This window comes from Bufo bufo, chromosome 5 (genome assembly GCF_905171765.1).
Source record: "Bufo bufo chromosome 5, aBufBuf1.1, whole genome shotgun sequence".
Classification (NCBI taxonomy): Eukaryota; Metazoa; Chordata; class Amphibia; order Anura; family Bufonidae; genus Bufo; species Bufo bufo.
Window position 1 is genome coordinate 311,228,750 of NC_053393.1, and position 13,316 is coordinate 311,242,065.

Below are 13,316 nucleotides of genomic sequence, written 5' to 3' on the forward strand. Positions count from 1 at the left end.
GACTGTCGTGTTGCGGCCGCAGTGTGACACCATTAAATCTTGCACGACGAGAAACCTGCATACTTGCTCCCCCCTACTCTGTTGCAGCTCCCATGGTGTCTACTGCTAATGACTGGATTAAGCGTACGTGAGAATGCCTAGATAATGTGCATGGTACAGTATGAAAGACAAAGAGGGCCACTTCTATAAGATAAAGAGAGATGAATAGCACAGCATAAAGGTTATAAAATTAGAGTCTACAATACTGACTGATGGAAAGAGGTGCAGATGGCTAGGACATGCTTTCTTTGAGTTTATATTAACATTGAGTTATACAGTCATCTGCATTAGCAGCACCACCCTGTAAATTGGGTGGTTTAACTAACCAAAAGCGGTCGACCTTGGCAGCAGGTACTATTTTGTCCCACAGACCTGTAACTAAGGTGTTCTAGTGGGGACCTGCGGGGGAGGCCAGAGCTTTAAAACTGCCTTTATAGAGGCAAAAAGTTTGAGGGGTGTTGTACTCTACATTGCGGGAATTGCAACCATGAGATTTGAGGTCAGGAGAGAAAGATGTAAGAACCATTACTGCTCAGCAAGGATGTGCCATCTTAAGGCAGCTGTCCCTGGACAGAACCAGAGAATCATTTACTACATAAAATCTAAGTATGGCAGGGATGATTAGGTTCTTGAGCTGGAATGTTAGGGGAGTAAAAGAAACCAATAAAAGAGCCATATTGGATAGCATAAAACAATATCAACCCACCTACTGACAGACCAAACCCAGTTACTTTGTCCTCAATGGGCAGGGCATGGTTTTCATGCCACTTATTCTATATATGCGAGAGGAGTCAGTATCCTCAGCCATAGGAATATAGCATTCACATGTCTACCCCAAAGTATAGATGCCTACAATGTAAAATCTATACAACCCAATGTATAATAGGTATATGTGTGCCACCACCATATTCGCCGCTGGTGATTAAGAGAGTACTAGCTTTCGTAGCAGACCTACCCACCATCCCAGTAATAATGTTGGGAGATTTTAATAATGTTATCCACCCAGGAATGGATAGAATGAGTATGGGTCTGCAAGTGAAGTCACCCCATTTGGGAGATTAATGACTGGATTAAGCAGTGATGTGTTCCCAAGTGGCACATGGCCTAGCAGCAGCTTGCTGCTTTGGGACACATCACCACTGAGACCAGTCATTGACTGCAGCAGCACATGTGTCCCTGTCCATGCAGAAGCTGACAGGTGGGATCAGTACAGAACAGGTAGGTTTCTCTTCACAGGTTTTGTTGCCTGATGAGGGAGGGTCCAAACAACCCCTTTGTTTTTCTCCATTCATATTCTGAATGCCAATGGACTCAGTTATAATTGTGACAGTGGAGCTCCCACAATGCACTTCTCTATAGTAACATGAAACACACACAATTTAGCTTATAAACGAATGGAGGAAACTTACAAAGTAACTTTATGCAGAGTACTACTATGACATGTCTTCCCTCACATTTCATGAGATATTAGTGCTGAGTGCTTTGTATTTTAAGCCATACAGTTATGTCTGAGAGGTTGCCCTATGACATGTAGATGCTACAGGTGGTAACCATGTAGAGTGGTCCCTCAAGTTACATTAATTGGTTCCAGGACAACCATTGTAAGTTGAGTAATTGGTTCCAAAGCCCCAAAATGTCATCCAAGATAAGGGAAAAATGAAGAAGATTTAAGAAAAATGAAGTCCTTACATATAAAAGTCAGAAAGAGCTGCTAAGTAGCAACTAATACAACTACTTTACCAGAGAATTGGCTTTGATTGGTTGGATCGCAGTCTGAGACATTGTATGTTGAGTCTAGTTTCACCTTACGATGGGTCAGAAAAGACTATTGTATGGTGAAAGTATTGTATCCTGAGGCCATTGTATCTTGAGGGATCACTGTACTTAGAGTGCAATGCTTACTGTAGATCCAAGCACATATGCATTTCCGGCTCAATGAAAGTTTTTCATGGCACAAAGACAAAAGCTACATGCAAAATCATATAAACATATAAAGACATTTATGACATTGTCTTAATTCATTGCGGTACAAATAAAAATATGGCTAGATTAATATCACTAACAAACAGTAAAAATAAGCTTTGTATACATAACTTAGAATTTGATGAGGATGTTAGAAAAATATAGGAGGCGGCTAAACACAGCACCTTAGGCCTGTTTCATATTGCTGTTCTCAGTTCTGGCAGGCTCTCTGGATCCAGCATTGCCGGATGTTAACCGAATACCCAAGGGCCGCTTTGACTATAATGCAATCTGTCCGAATCCTGGCATCTCTCTACTGGACCCAATTATAGTCAAAGGGGCTGGTGGGCATTCCAGTAACATCTGGCAACGCCGAATCCAGAGATTCTGCTGGAACTCAGGAAGGCAGTGTGAAACAGGCCTTAGTTGTGCCACATTCCCGTAAATTAGATTTGGCAATACAGTCTGTGTTACTGATCTGGGCCAGGGTTCCTTTTGGCATCATATGACACTGAAGACCATGGAAAGATATTGTTCATATGAGACTTGTATCCAGCCATCTTGGTCTGTGTCACTGCGTCTGAAAACATCAGTCAATTTCTAGGGAGAAAAAAATGTAAATGCTAATATGTTATGACCATTAAAAACCATGTATTCAGTTTTGCATCAGTCTGGGAGTACAGACCATTTATATGTACTAAATGGGCTGACTATCCTACTTGAAGCACCCATCCCAGATACAGAGTACCACAAAACCTACTATATTTATATAATTCTGTCACATTATTCTTCAGGGTCACAAAATCCCTTTAATTGTACAATGTACGCCCAGAAAAAGCCATGAGGAAACTAGAGTAGCATATGGTGGCCTTTCCAAGTTAAGCTCCCCCGCTGCCATAGAGGTCATTTACACTAATTTCTTACTGATGATCTATCCATTAAAGTGAATGGGGCTGAGCCGTGCCCAGTCCAGTGAAATAGTTGTGATGTCACATGCCTGCGGGAAACAGCAAGAAGGCCACAGCACTACTGCAAGCGCCGCTGCCTTTACAAACAGCTGATTGGTGGGGTCCCCACCAATCGGATGCTGATAACCTATCCAAAGGATAGATCGTCAGTAAGAATAAAGTGTAGAACCCCTTTAAGACAGACACTAAGAAATTGTATATTACTACTCACCTGCAAGACAATACAGCACTGGATGAAATCGTCAAAGGCAACCTGTCCTCTCCTCTGCCGGTCGAATTTTCTAATGAGAATATCATAAAACTGATCTGTCAAGCGATAACCTGTTCATGAAATGTCGAGAGGTGGAAACATTCAGTTAATGTCTGCAATCAATAAATCTGAACAATCAGCTGCAGTGTAAATCATGGATAAAAACGGCAATACAAGGTAGGTATTTCAGACAAGAAACTGAATTATGGACAAGCAATAGTGGGATGTGTGCATATGCTTTAACCCCATAGTGGGCCTTAGTCACCAATTTTTTTTAGTGACGTTCCAAAAATTATATAATATAATCTCCACACTATTTACCATTTTTCTATTAATGTAGCTGTATGAACACTTGTTTTTTGTAGCACATTTTGGGATACTCAATGTATTGATTAACCCCTTAAGGACTGGTTGAATTTTCATTTTTGCGTTTTCAATTGTTTCTCCCTGCTTTTACATAGACATGTGATAGTTTATTTTTTTGCAGGACAAGTTGTATTTTAATGGTACCATTTAATTCACTATATCTGGTTTGAAAAAAAATAAATAAATCAATCTTCGGCGGGCAAGAAAAAAAAATAAAAAATTTATTGCATTTCCACCACGATTTTTCAAGTTTTTATTTTGGGTGTTCACTATATGCTAAAAATAGCGTGATATTCTGCGGGTCAGTACAATTACGGCGATACCAAATTTATATAGTTTTATTACTTTAAAAAATAATTATGACTTTTTATGTTTTGCTCTACAGGACTATGAGGGCTTGTCTTTTTGCAGGGTGAGCTCTAGTTTTTATTGGTACCACTCTGGGGTTAAAAAGACTCATCTTTTTTAGGGATGGGTAATGTGACAAAAAAAGGGGCGAATTATACTTAATTTTTTCTCATTACAGCATTCAGTTTAATAGATCATTTACACAAGCAGCAATGCCTATTGTATTTTTTTATATGTAAAATTGAGAAAGGGGGTGATTTTATGCAAATCCAAAGCATACTGCACTCGCCATGTGCACCATTTGAGGGCCACGTCCCCTTTATAAAATCGCTAAAAGAGTAAAGTGGAGGTAATACATGTTTACTGCATTGTTGACCGAACGCAGATTGAATTGTGATTGTGCTGAAGAGGAGTTGAGCTCTGTGCTGTATTCTGTATTGTGAACCACCAGAATATTGACTGTCCGTCATTAGACCACCAGCCACCATGTAAGGGCATAAGCGCCCCGTGATCGCATTTGCAGGGTGCCAATAGATGACAAAAGTAGCTCCCCTCCCTCTAAAAACCACGTAAGAGGGGTTACACAATCAGGATTGGCAGTTTCTCCGCATGTGGATGTGGCACCAGTTATAGAGCACTTCTACAACTGATCAAAAGCCTCCTTCTTGCTCCTATTTAGCATGCCTTCAGTGAGGAGGAGAAAAAAACAAAGGTAGAAATGCTCCATTAGGCCCAGTCCACTCCACCTTTAAATTCACAGTTTCTGAAAGTTCAAACGATTTTTTTATTACACTAAGGCCTGTAATGCACACAACTGTAGTTTGTCCGCATCCGATCTGCATTTTTTGCAGGTTGGACCCGCACCCATTTATTTCAACCGTGTGCTGTCTGCATTTGTATGTCCGTTCCGCAGCCCTGCAAAAAAATAGAACATGTATGTCCTATACATGTCTGTTTTGCAGACAATAGGCAGGTTTAAGAGGTCAGGGCATACTGATCCACAAAAAGCAGAACGCACACAGCCAGTACCCGTGTTTTGCAGATCCACAATTTGCACAGCGAAAAAAAATAACTACAGCCATGTGCATGAGCCTTAATGCATATAAAATAAAATTAAGCAACTCGCTGCTGCAAATGGTCTGGATTCAAAATCGCCTACCATTTTGTGTCTCTCCATGGTGACGGACCACAAGCAAAATGTGTAGACTGAGCTTGCAGTCATTTGTTACTCCTTTCTGCCCCTCCTGTACACCATGTAGATGGGGTAGGGACAGCAGAGCTAACACATGAATGCCAGGAGCTGCATATACAAAAACAGTCAGATATTTTTCTAATCCCAACAATGAAGTTGCTTTACTTATTCCACGTGCATTTGAGCAATAAAAATAAATAAAACCACGTAAGGACCCTGCACAGAGCAACCCTGACCACCGCTTTCACACTCCTGTGATACTTTAAAAAGTGGGATATTGTGCCTAGTACAGGTTAAAAGGGTCTTACAAGATGTTTTAACTGAGGACCTATTCTCTGAATAGATCATCAGTATCTGATTTGTGGGAGTTTCATGTTCACTTCAATGGGACCGAGGTGCCCCTTGACCATGTGAACAATGAACTAGGGCAGCAGCTGTCGACTATTTTTGTAATCGAGTATTCTATCGATTAATCGAGTACTCCAATAACAAAAAACTAATTAAAATAAAAATTCTCTTTATAAAAAGCCATCAGCTTCCTCCCCTCAAGCACCATCAGCTTCTTCCCCCCCCAGCGCCAGTACTTACCTTTCCTGGAGGGGCGCCGCTCCACCTTTCACACAGCGTCAAGTCATAGTGGGTGCTTACATGACGATGTGTCAGGATACAGTGCAGGCAGGTGACCACGGAGCGGTGAGTAATAGCAAGAGCTTCACTCCTGCTCTGTGGTCACGACACAAATGAACACTCGATACAAAGAATTTGCATTGAGGATTTTTTTGTGTCGAACTACTCAATTCAATCGAGTAATCGTTTCAGCCCTACAATGAAAGTTTCGTCACCGTCTAGGCAAACCCCAGAAGGTCACAGCAACACAGCGAACGCCGGTGCCTTCTCAAACAGCAGAGATCCCGGACCCCCACCGATCCAGGAGGATAGGTCAGTTAAAAAGTCTTGGAAAACTCCTATAAGCTGATTTTTGGGGGATTTTGGATGAAAATTCTTTAACATTTAGCACAATGACCTACATGTACATGTATAATACATAATTTATTCACTTATATAATAAAGTGAGTCTGGCAAATGTCCATATGGTTTGCATTATATTCAAATGAAAAAAAAAAAAAAGCACAAGAGTCTTTAAAGGGGTTCTCAGAGACTAGGAACCCCTTTTCATATTGTTAGGCTTTGTTCAGGATTAAAATAAATAAATAAATAAATATTCACCTGTTGCCATCTCTCTGGTTTCTCCTCGCTATAACTGGAAGTGTGATGTGTAGTCTACATGTGGCAGTCGAGCACCATGCCAGCACATGTCACTGCTGATGCCACAGATTGGCTGTAGACAATATATCACACATCGTGGCCAGTGTAGACTGGAAATGGAGGAGAAAAGGAGCATGGCACTGAAACCAGAGTGGCACTGACAGATGAGTCTTTTTAAAGGGTTTCCTGGTCTTCTTGGAGCCGTAGTACCTCTAGGATGGTCATACACATTACTTGTAAGACCGCTTAACCAAAATAGGATGTGGTTATTACACTATCCAACATAAGTGGATTCCCCTCCCCCCATGTTCAGAAGGACAGGAGGACCCAATGCTGGACAACCCATTTAAAGAGGCTTCTCTACAAAGAAAAATAACCCTTACAATAAAAGTTCTACTTTTAGGCTTTGCAAACATTGCTTTCATATGGAATATCTAAGTTTTTTTGGCACTGATTTAAGTGCATTTTTTTTCACATGGAATCAGTGCCAAAAATGCCTCCAAACAGCCTCTCATTCATTTCAAAGGGAAGCAGCAGCATCTACCTGGCGAGGTATCCTCATGGTCTCTTATTTGTTGGGAAGACTATCCAACATATAACTGACTGCATAGCCAGGCACAGGTCCACAATCTGACGTGGCAAATGGCTTTTGCCAGTACCATATCACTTTAAAGAAAAATGCCACGCCATTGCCCAACTCAGATTTCAGATCTCGTAGCATTATCTGGAAGAGGTGGTAATACAAGCATCACAGCTATGGAGTAGAGAGGCCTACTGGATCCACACCCTTCTAACCATGGACCCCAGAGTGTTAAACAGAGAATATGAGATGGCCATTAGTTGTGACAGCCACTCCGATATTACTAGTGGGGGGGGGTGTACAGATTCAGAAACTTTCATATTGCATTATGTTTTGTGGTAATATAAGCATCACTGCTCTGTATTATGAATTGTTCATCACCTAGGTAACCCCTGACCTCAGAGGGCGACCTGGACTACGTATATGTGGGACACCGGCATATTGTGTGCTTATGTCATGAAAATGGCTGTGGGTGGGCTGAAATGTGACCTGTAAAGAGGCTGTACTTGCCATGAAGAAAGGAGCATGCTGCAAGATGTTAGAGCTGTCTTCTATATTACTGCTGATTTCCGCCAGCACCCCGTAACTAGCGAAGAGCCCACCACTTGTTGGAAATTCATAATATCGGTCTGAGCAGGCAGCATCGCCAGTACCACAGTATTTGTATGGAAGACTTACCAAAACTTGTTAAGGCTTGCTTTAATTCATTCTTGTCAATCAATCCAGAATTATCTCTGTCATAGGACCGAAATATAGTCTGCCAATCAGTGATATATTTCCACACCCCCGTAAACTCATGGAAGTTCACACCGCCTTTGTAATCCCTGTCAAACATGGCTGAAATATACAATGAAAAAACAGCATCACTCAGTACACAATACCACAGTGCAAATAATATAAATCAGGGCTGAAACATAAGGGGGGGTTCTCAATTCTATATAAAAGCTTAAAGGGTTTCTGTCACCCCGCAAAACTCATTTTTTTTTTGGGATAGTTAGATTCCTCATAGTGCGATATAGGAGAATATAATAGTCTTACTTACTTTCATGCGGCCGATTCTTTATAAAACGAACTTTTATAATATGTAAATGAGGGCTCTACCAGCAAGTAGGGCGTCTACTTGCTGGTAGCTGCTGCAGAAATCCGCCCCCTCGCCGTGTTGATTGACAGGGCCAGCCGTGATCTCCTCCTCCGGCCGGCCCTGTCAGTAATTCAAAAATCGCGCGCCTCTGGTCATTCGGCGCAGGCGCTCTGAGATGAGGAGGCTCGTCTCCTCAGCACTCCCTCAGTGCGCCTGCGCCGATGACGTCTTCTCTTTCGGTGATGTCATCGGCGCAGGCGCACTGAGGGAGTGCTGAGGATACGAGCCTCCTCATCTCAGAGCGCCTGCGCCGAATGACCAGAGGCGCGCGATTTTTGAATTACTGACAGGGCCGGCCGGAGGAGGAGATCACAGCTGGCCCTGTCAATCAACACGGCAAGGGGGCGGATTTCTGCAGCAGCTACCAGCAAGTAGACGCCCTACTTGCTGGTAGAGCCCTCATTTACATATTATAAAGTTCGTTTTATAAAGAATCGGCCGCATGAAAGTAAGTAAGACTATTATATTCTCCTATATCGCACTATGAGGAATCTAACTATCCCAAAAAAAAAAATGAGTTTTGCGGGGTGACAGAAACCCTTTAAAGGGGTTGTCTCACTTCAGCATATGGCATTTATCATGTAGAGGAAGTTAATACAAGGCACTTAATATATTGCGATTGTCCATATTGCCTTCTTTGCTGGCTTAATTGCTATGACCACCTTGCAATCCAGAAGCAGTGGCCGTGCTTGCACAGTATAGGAAAAAGTAGCAACCTCTCTGGTGGCCAAGAGTGCCATAGACACACAGACGCAGCAGATCCCATCCTGACCACCTCATTTCTGTACTGCAGGGTGGTCGTAACCCCTGGATACGAGCAGTGTATCATCTGATGGAAAACTGAATCAAGCCAGCAAAGGAGACAATATGGATGAATCTAATATATAAAGCTGAGTGTATGTGTGTGTATGCATGTCCGCTAAAGAAATCAGCACCGTCGCATTTACAAACACGAAATCTGGCACGCGGGTACATCAGGTGTCCAGGAAGGTTTTAGACCAGGTCTCAGCTCTCTAGGACATACTGTTCCTGAGATGGCCCCAAAAAATGCAATAGAAACTCGCAGGCCAATAGCCTCCACATAGACAATTTGACACCAAGTTTCGGTAACAACCCAACCATTTTTCTTCATTGCTGTAGTAGAGCTTTAAAAAGAAATCTGTCACCAAGATAATCGCTATTGAAGTAAAGCCGTGGCTTAATAGCTGTGGATGACACTGTTAAGGGAGCAGAGTGCAGGGGGCAAGGTAGGGTGGCCATTCAGGCCACCCTGAAAAGATGGACTTAAAACCCCACCCCAGGGCCCACTAAGCCACGCCGCCAATCTGGTTAGGCCACGCCCCTCCCACCCCTCAGCCGACAGGGATTGAACAAATGAGGTTAAAAATCAACTTCTGTCAGCTGCAGGGGTGGGAGGGACAGACTTTCTTCCTGCAGCTCACACTCAGACAGCACAGTGCTGCTATCTGAGAGTGAGCTGTTCAAAAAGGACAGGCCCTGTGCCAGACAGAGGACAGGGAGTCTGAAAGCTGGACTGTCCAGCCTAAAACTGGACCTCTGGCTACCCTAGGGCCAGGCTGCTGTGGAGGTCACAGTTAAGGGGATGGTCCGCTATGGAGGTCAGTGTTAAGGGGGTGGTGTGCTGTTAAATTCACTGTTAAAAGGGGAAGGCTGCTGTGAAGGGCCAATTTTAAGGGACGGGGCACTGTGGGAGGTGTCAGTATTAAGGGGTGGGGGGCTGTGGAGGTTACTGTTAAAGGGATTCTGTCACCTCTCATAACACAAATTCAGATTTTAAACCAGTCATGCACCACAGCTTACCTTGAATCAGCTGTGCTGTTCTACATTGTAATCCGTCCAGTAGTTTTGCAGAAAAACAACTTTTATAATGATGCAAATTAACCCTGAAGGTGCCCAGAGGGGCGTTATGTTCCCCTTTGTGTGCCCACTAACGCCCCTCTTAGGGTGCCCAAAACGCCTTCCTCCAGAATCCCTAACCGCCCACAGCGTCTCATCCCTCTCCTCCCCCTCCCTGACGGCCGAGCGAAGTCTCGCGCAGACGCAGTACCCACTGAGGGCTGCGCCAGTGCGATTTGCTGGAGACTGAGGGAAGAGCGAGCATCGGACGTCACTGGGCTCGGCGCATGCTCAGTGACGACGATGAAGCTCCTGCCCTCAGTCTCCAGCAAATCGCACTGGCGCAGCCCTCAGTGGGTACTGCGTCTGCGCGAGACTTCGCTCGGCCGCTGTGGGCGGTTAGGGATTCTGGAGGAAGGCGTTTTGGGCACTGTAAGAGGGGCGTTAGTGGGCACACAAAGGGGAACATAACGCCCCTCTGGGCACCTTCAGGGTTAATTTGCATAATTATAAAAGTCGTTTTTCTGCAAAACTACTGGACGGACTACAATATAGAACAGCACAGCCGATTCAAGGTAAGCTGTGGAGCATGACTGGTTTAAAATCCGAATTTGGGTTATGAGAGGTGACAGAATCCCTTTAACCACTTTCTGTTCGCCCATAGGATATAAACGTCCTATGGGTGGATCTCTATTTCTGAACGGACGTTCCAGAACGTCCGTTCAGAAAGTGCAGCTGCACGCTAATCGTGCAGCTGCTGAATCGGGTTGCCCGCTGTCAGTGACAGCAGGGCAACCCAGAGAGAAGGCAGGGACAGTGCCCAGGTGTCCCTGCCCTCTGGATCGCTGCATACACAGCGCTATACGAGCGTTGTGTATGCAGAGCAGGAAGCGCTATGCGCTTCCTGTTCCGGCCCGGCGGTCATGTGATCGCCGGGACCAGAGAGTGCAGGAGCTGTGTGAGGTCTTTCACAGACCTTGATCAGCCCTGCTCTGAGGCTGTACAGCGCAGAATTATGCTGTACAGCCTCTCTGGGGGGTGCATTTCTCCTGTAACTGGGGTTACTATGTCAGCCCCAGTTACAGGAGAAATCAACAGTGAAAAAAAAAAAAGAAAAAGTGAAGTAAATATCCCCCAGAGGTCTTGTATGACCTTATGGGGGACGAAAAGTGTAAAATAAAAAAAATAATAAAAAGGGTTTAAAAAAAAAAAAAAAAGTTAAATAGAAAAAAATAAAATAGACATATTTGGTATTGCCGTGTCCGTAAAAACCAGCTCTATAAAAAATATCACATGAGCTAACCCCTCAGATGAACACCGTAAAAAAAAAAATAATAATCAAAAACAAGCAATTTGTCACCTTGCATCACAAAAGGTGCAACACCAAGTGATCAAAAACGCGTATGTCCCCCAAAATGGTACCAATAAAACAGTCACCTCATCCCGCAAAAAATGAGCCCCTACATAAGAAATTCTCTCAAAAAATAAAAAAAAACTATAGCTCTTAGAACATGGACACATTAACACATAATTTTTTGGTTTCAAAAATGCTATTATTGTGTAAAACTTTAATAACTGAGAAAGAGTATACATATTAGGTATCGCCACGTCCGTAACAATCTTCTCTATAAAAATGTCACTTGACTGAACCCCTCAGGTTAACGCTGTAAAAATAAATAAATAGAAACTGTGCTAAAACAACCAATTTTTTGGTCACCTTGCCCCATAAAGTGTTATAATGAATGATCAAAAAATAATATCTACCCAAAAATAGTACTAATAAAACTGGCACCTTATCCCATAGTTTCCAAAATGGGGTCACTTCTTTGGAGTTTCTACTGTAAGGGTGCATCAGGGGGCTTCAAATGGGACATGGCATCTAAAAACCATGTGGAGTTCCTTTTCTTCTGCGCCCTGCCGTGTGCCCATACAGCAGTTTATGACCACATGTGGGGTGTTTCTGTAAACCGCAGAATCTGGGTAATAAATATTGAGTTTTGTTTGGCTGTTAACCATCGATGTGTTAAAGAAAAAATTGGATTAAAATGGAAAATCTGCCAAAAAAGTGAAATTTAAAAATTTGATCTCCATTTTCCTTTAATTCTTGTGGAACGCCTAAAGGGTAAACAAAGTTTGTAAAATCGGTTTTGAATACCTTGAGGGGTGTAGTTTCTACAATTGGGTCATTTATGGGGGTATCCACTATGTAGGCCCCACAAAGTGACTTCAGACCTGAACTGGTCCTTAACCACCTCCGGACCGCTGTACGCACAGACGCGTCCTGGAGGTGGTTGATTCATTCCTCCTGGACGCGCCGGCGCGTCCTCTCGCGAGACGCGAGATTTCCTGTGAACGCGCGCACACAGGCGCGCGCGCTCACAGGAACGGAAGGTAAGAGAGTTGATCTCCAGCCTGCCAGCGGCGATCGTTCGCTGGCAGGCTGGAGATGTGTTTTTTTTAACCCCTAACAGGTATATTAGACGCTGTTTTGATAACAGCGTCTAATATACCTGCTACCTGGTCCTCTGGTGGTCCCATTTGTTTGGATCGACCACCAGAGGACACAGGTAGCTCAGTAAAGTCCCACCAAGCACCACTACACTACACTACACCCCCCCCCCCCGTCACTTATTAACCCCTTATTAGCCCCTGATCACCCCTAATCACCCCTGATCACCCCATATAGACTCCCTGATCACCCCCCTGTCATTGATTACCCCCCTGTCATTGATCAACCCCCTGTAAAGCTCCATTCAGATGTCCGCATGATTTTTACGGATCCACTGATAGATGGATCGGATCCGCAAAACGCATCCGGACGTCTGAATGAAGCCTTACAGGGGCATGATCAATGACTGTGGTTATCACCCCATATAGACTCCCTGATCACCCCCCTGTCATTGATTACCCCCCTGTCATTGATCACCCCCCTGTAAAGCTCCATTCAGACGTCCGCATGATTTTTACGGATCCACTGATGGATGGATCGGATCCGCAAAACGCATCCGGACGTCTGAATGAAGCCTTACAGGGGCATGATCAATGACTGTGGTGATCACCCCATATAGACTCCCTGATCACCCCCCTGTCATTGATCACCCCCCCTGTCATTGATCACCCCCCCTGTCATTGATCACCCCCCTGTCATTGATCACCCCCCTGTCATTGATCAACCCCCTGTCATTGATCACCCCCCTGTCATTGATCACCCCCCTGTAAGGCTCCATTCAGACATTTTTTTGGCCCAAGTTAGCGGAATTATTTTTTTTTTTTCTTACAAAGTCTCATATTCCACTAACTTGTGACAAAAAATAAAATCTCACATGAACTCACCATACCCCTCACGG

The 13,316-nt window shown here is 43.9% G+C and overlaps 1 protein-coding gene across 1 annotated transcript in view; it reads right to left on the reverse strand.

The window, feature by feature from the left end:
- PDCD6 (programmed cell death 6) overlaps positions 1-13,316 on the reverse strand; it is a 43,212-nt gene continuing 29,896 nt past the window's right edge. Inside the window, exons 4-6 of the mRNA XM_040433849.1 lie at positions 7,650-7,808; positions 3,181-3,290; positions 1-2,601 (exon numbers count right to left, since the gene is read on the reverse strand). Coding sequence (XP_040289783.1) covers positions 2,503-2,601; positions 3,181-3,290; positions 7,650-7,808 — 368 coding nt within the window. The 3' untranslated portion in view covers positions 1-2,502. The remainder of the gene's footprint in view (positions 2,602-3,180; positions 3,291-7,649; positions 7,809-13,316) is intronic.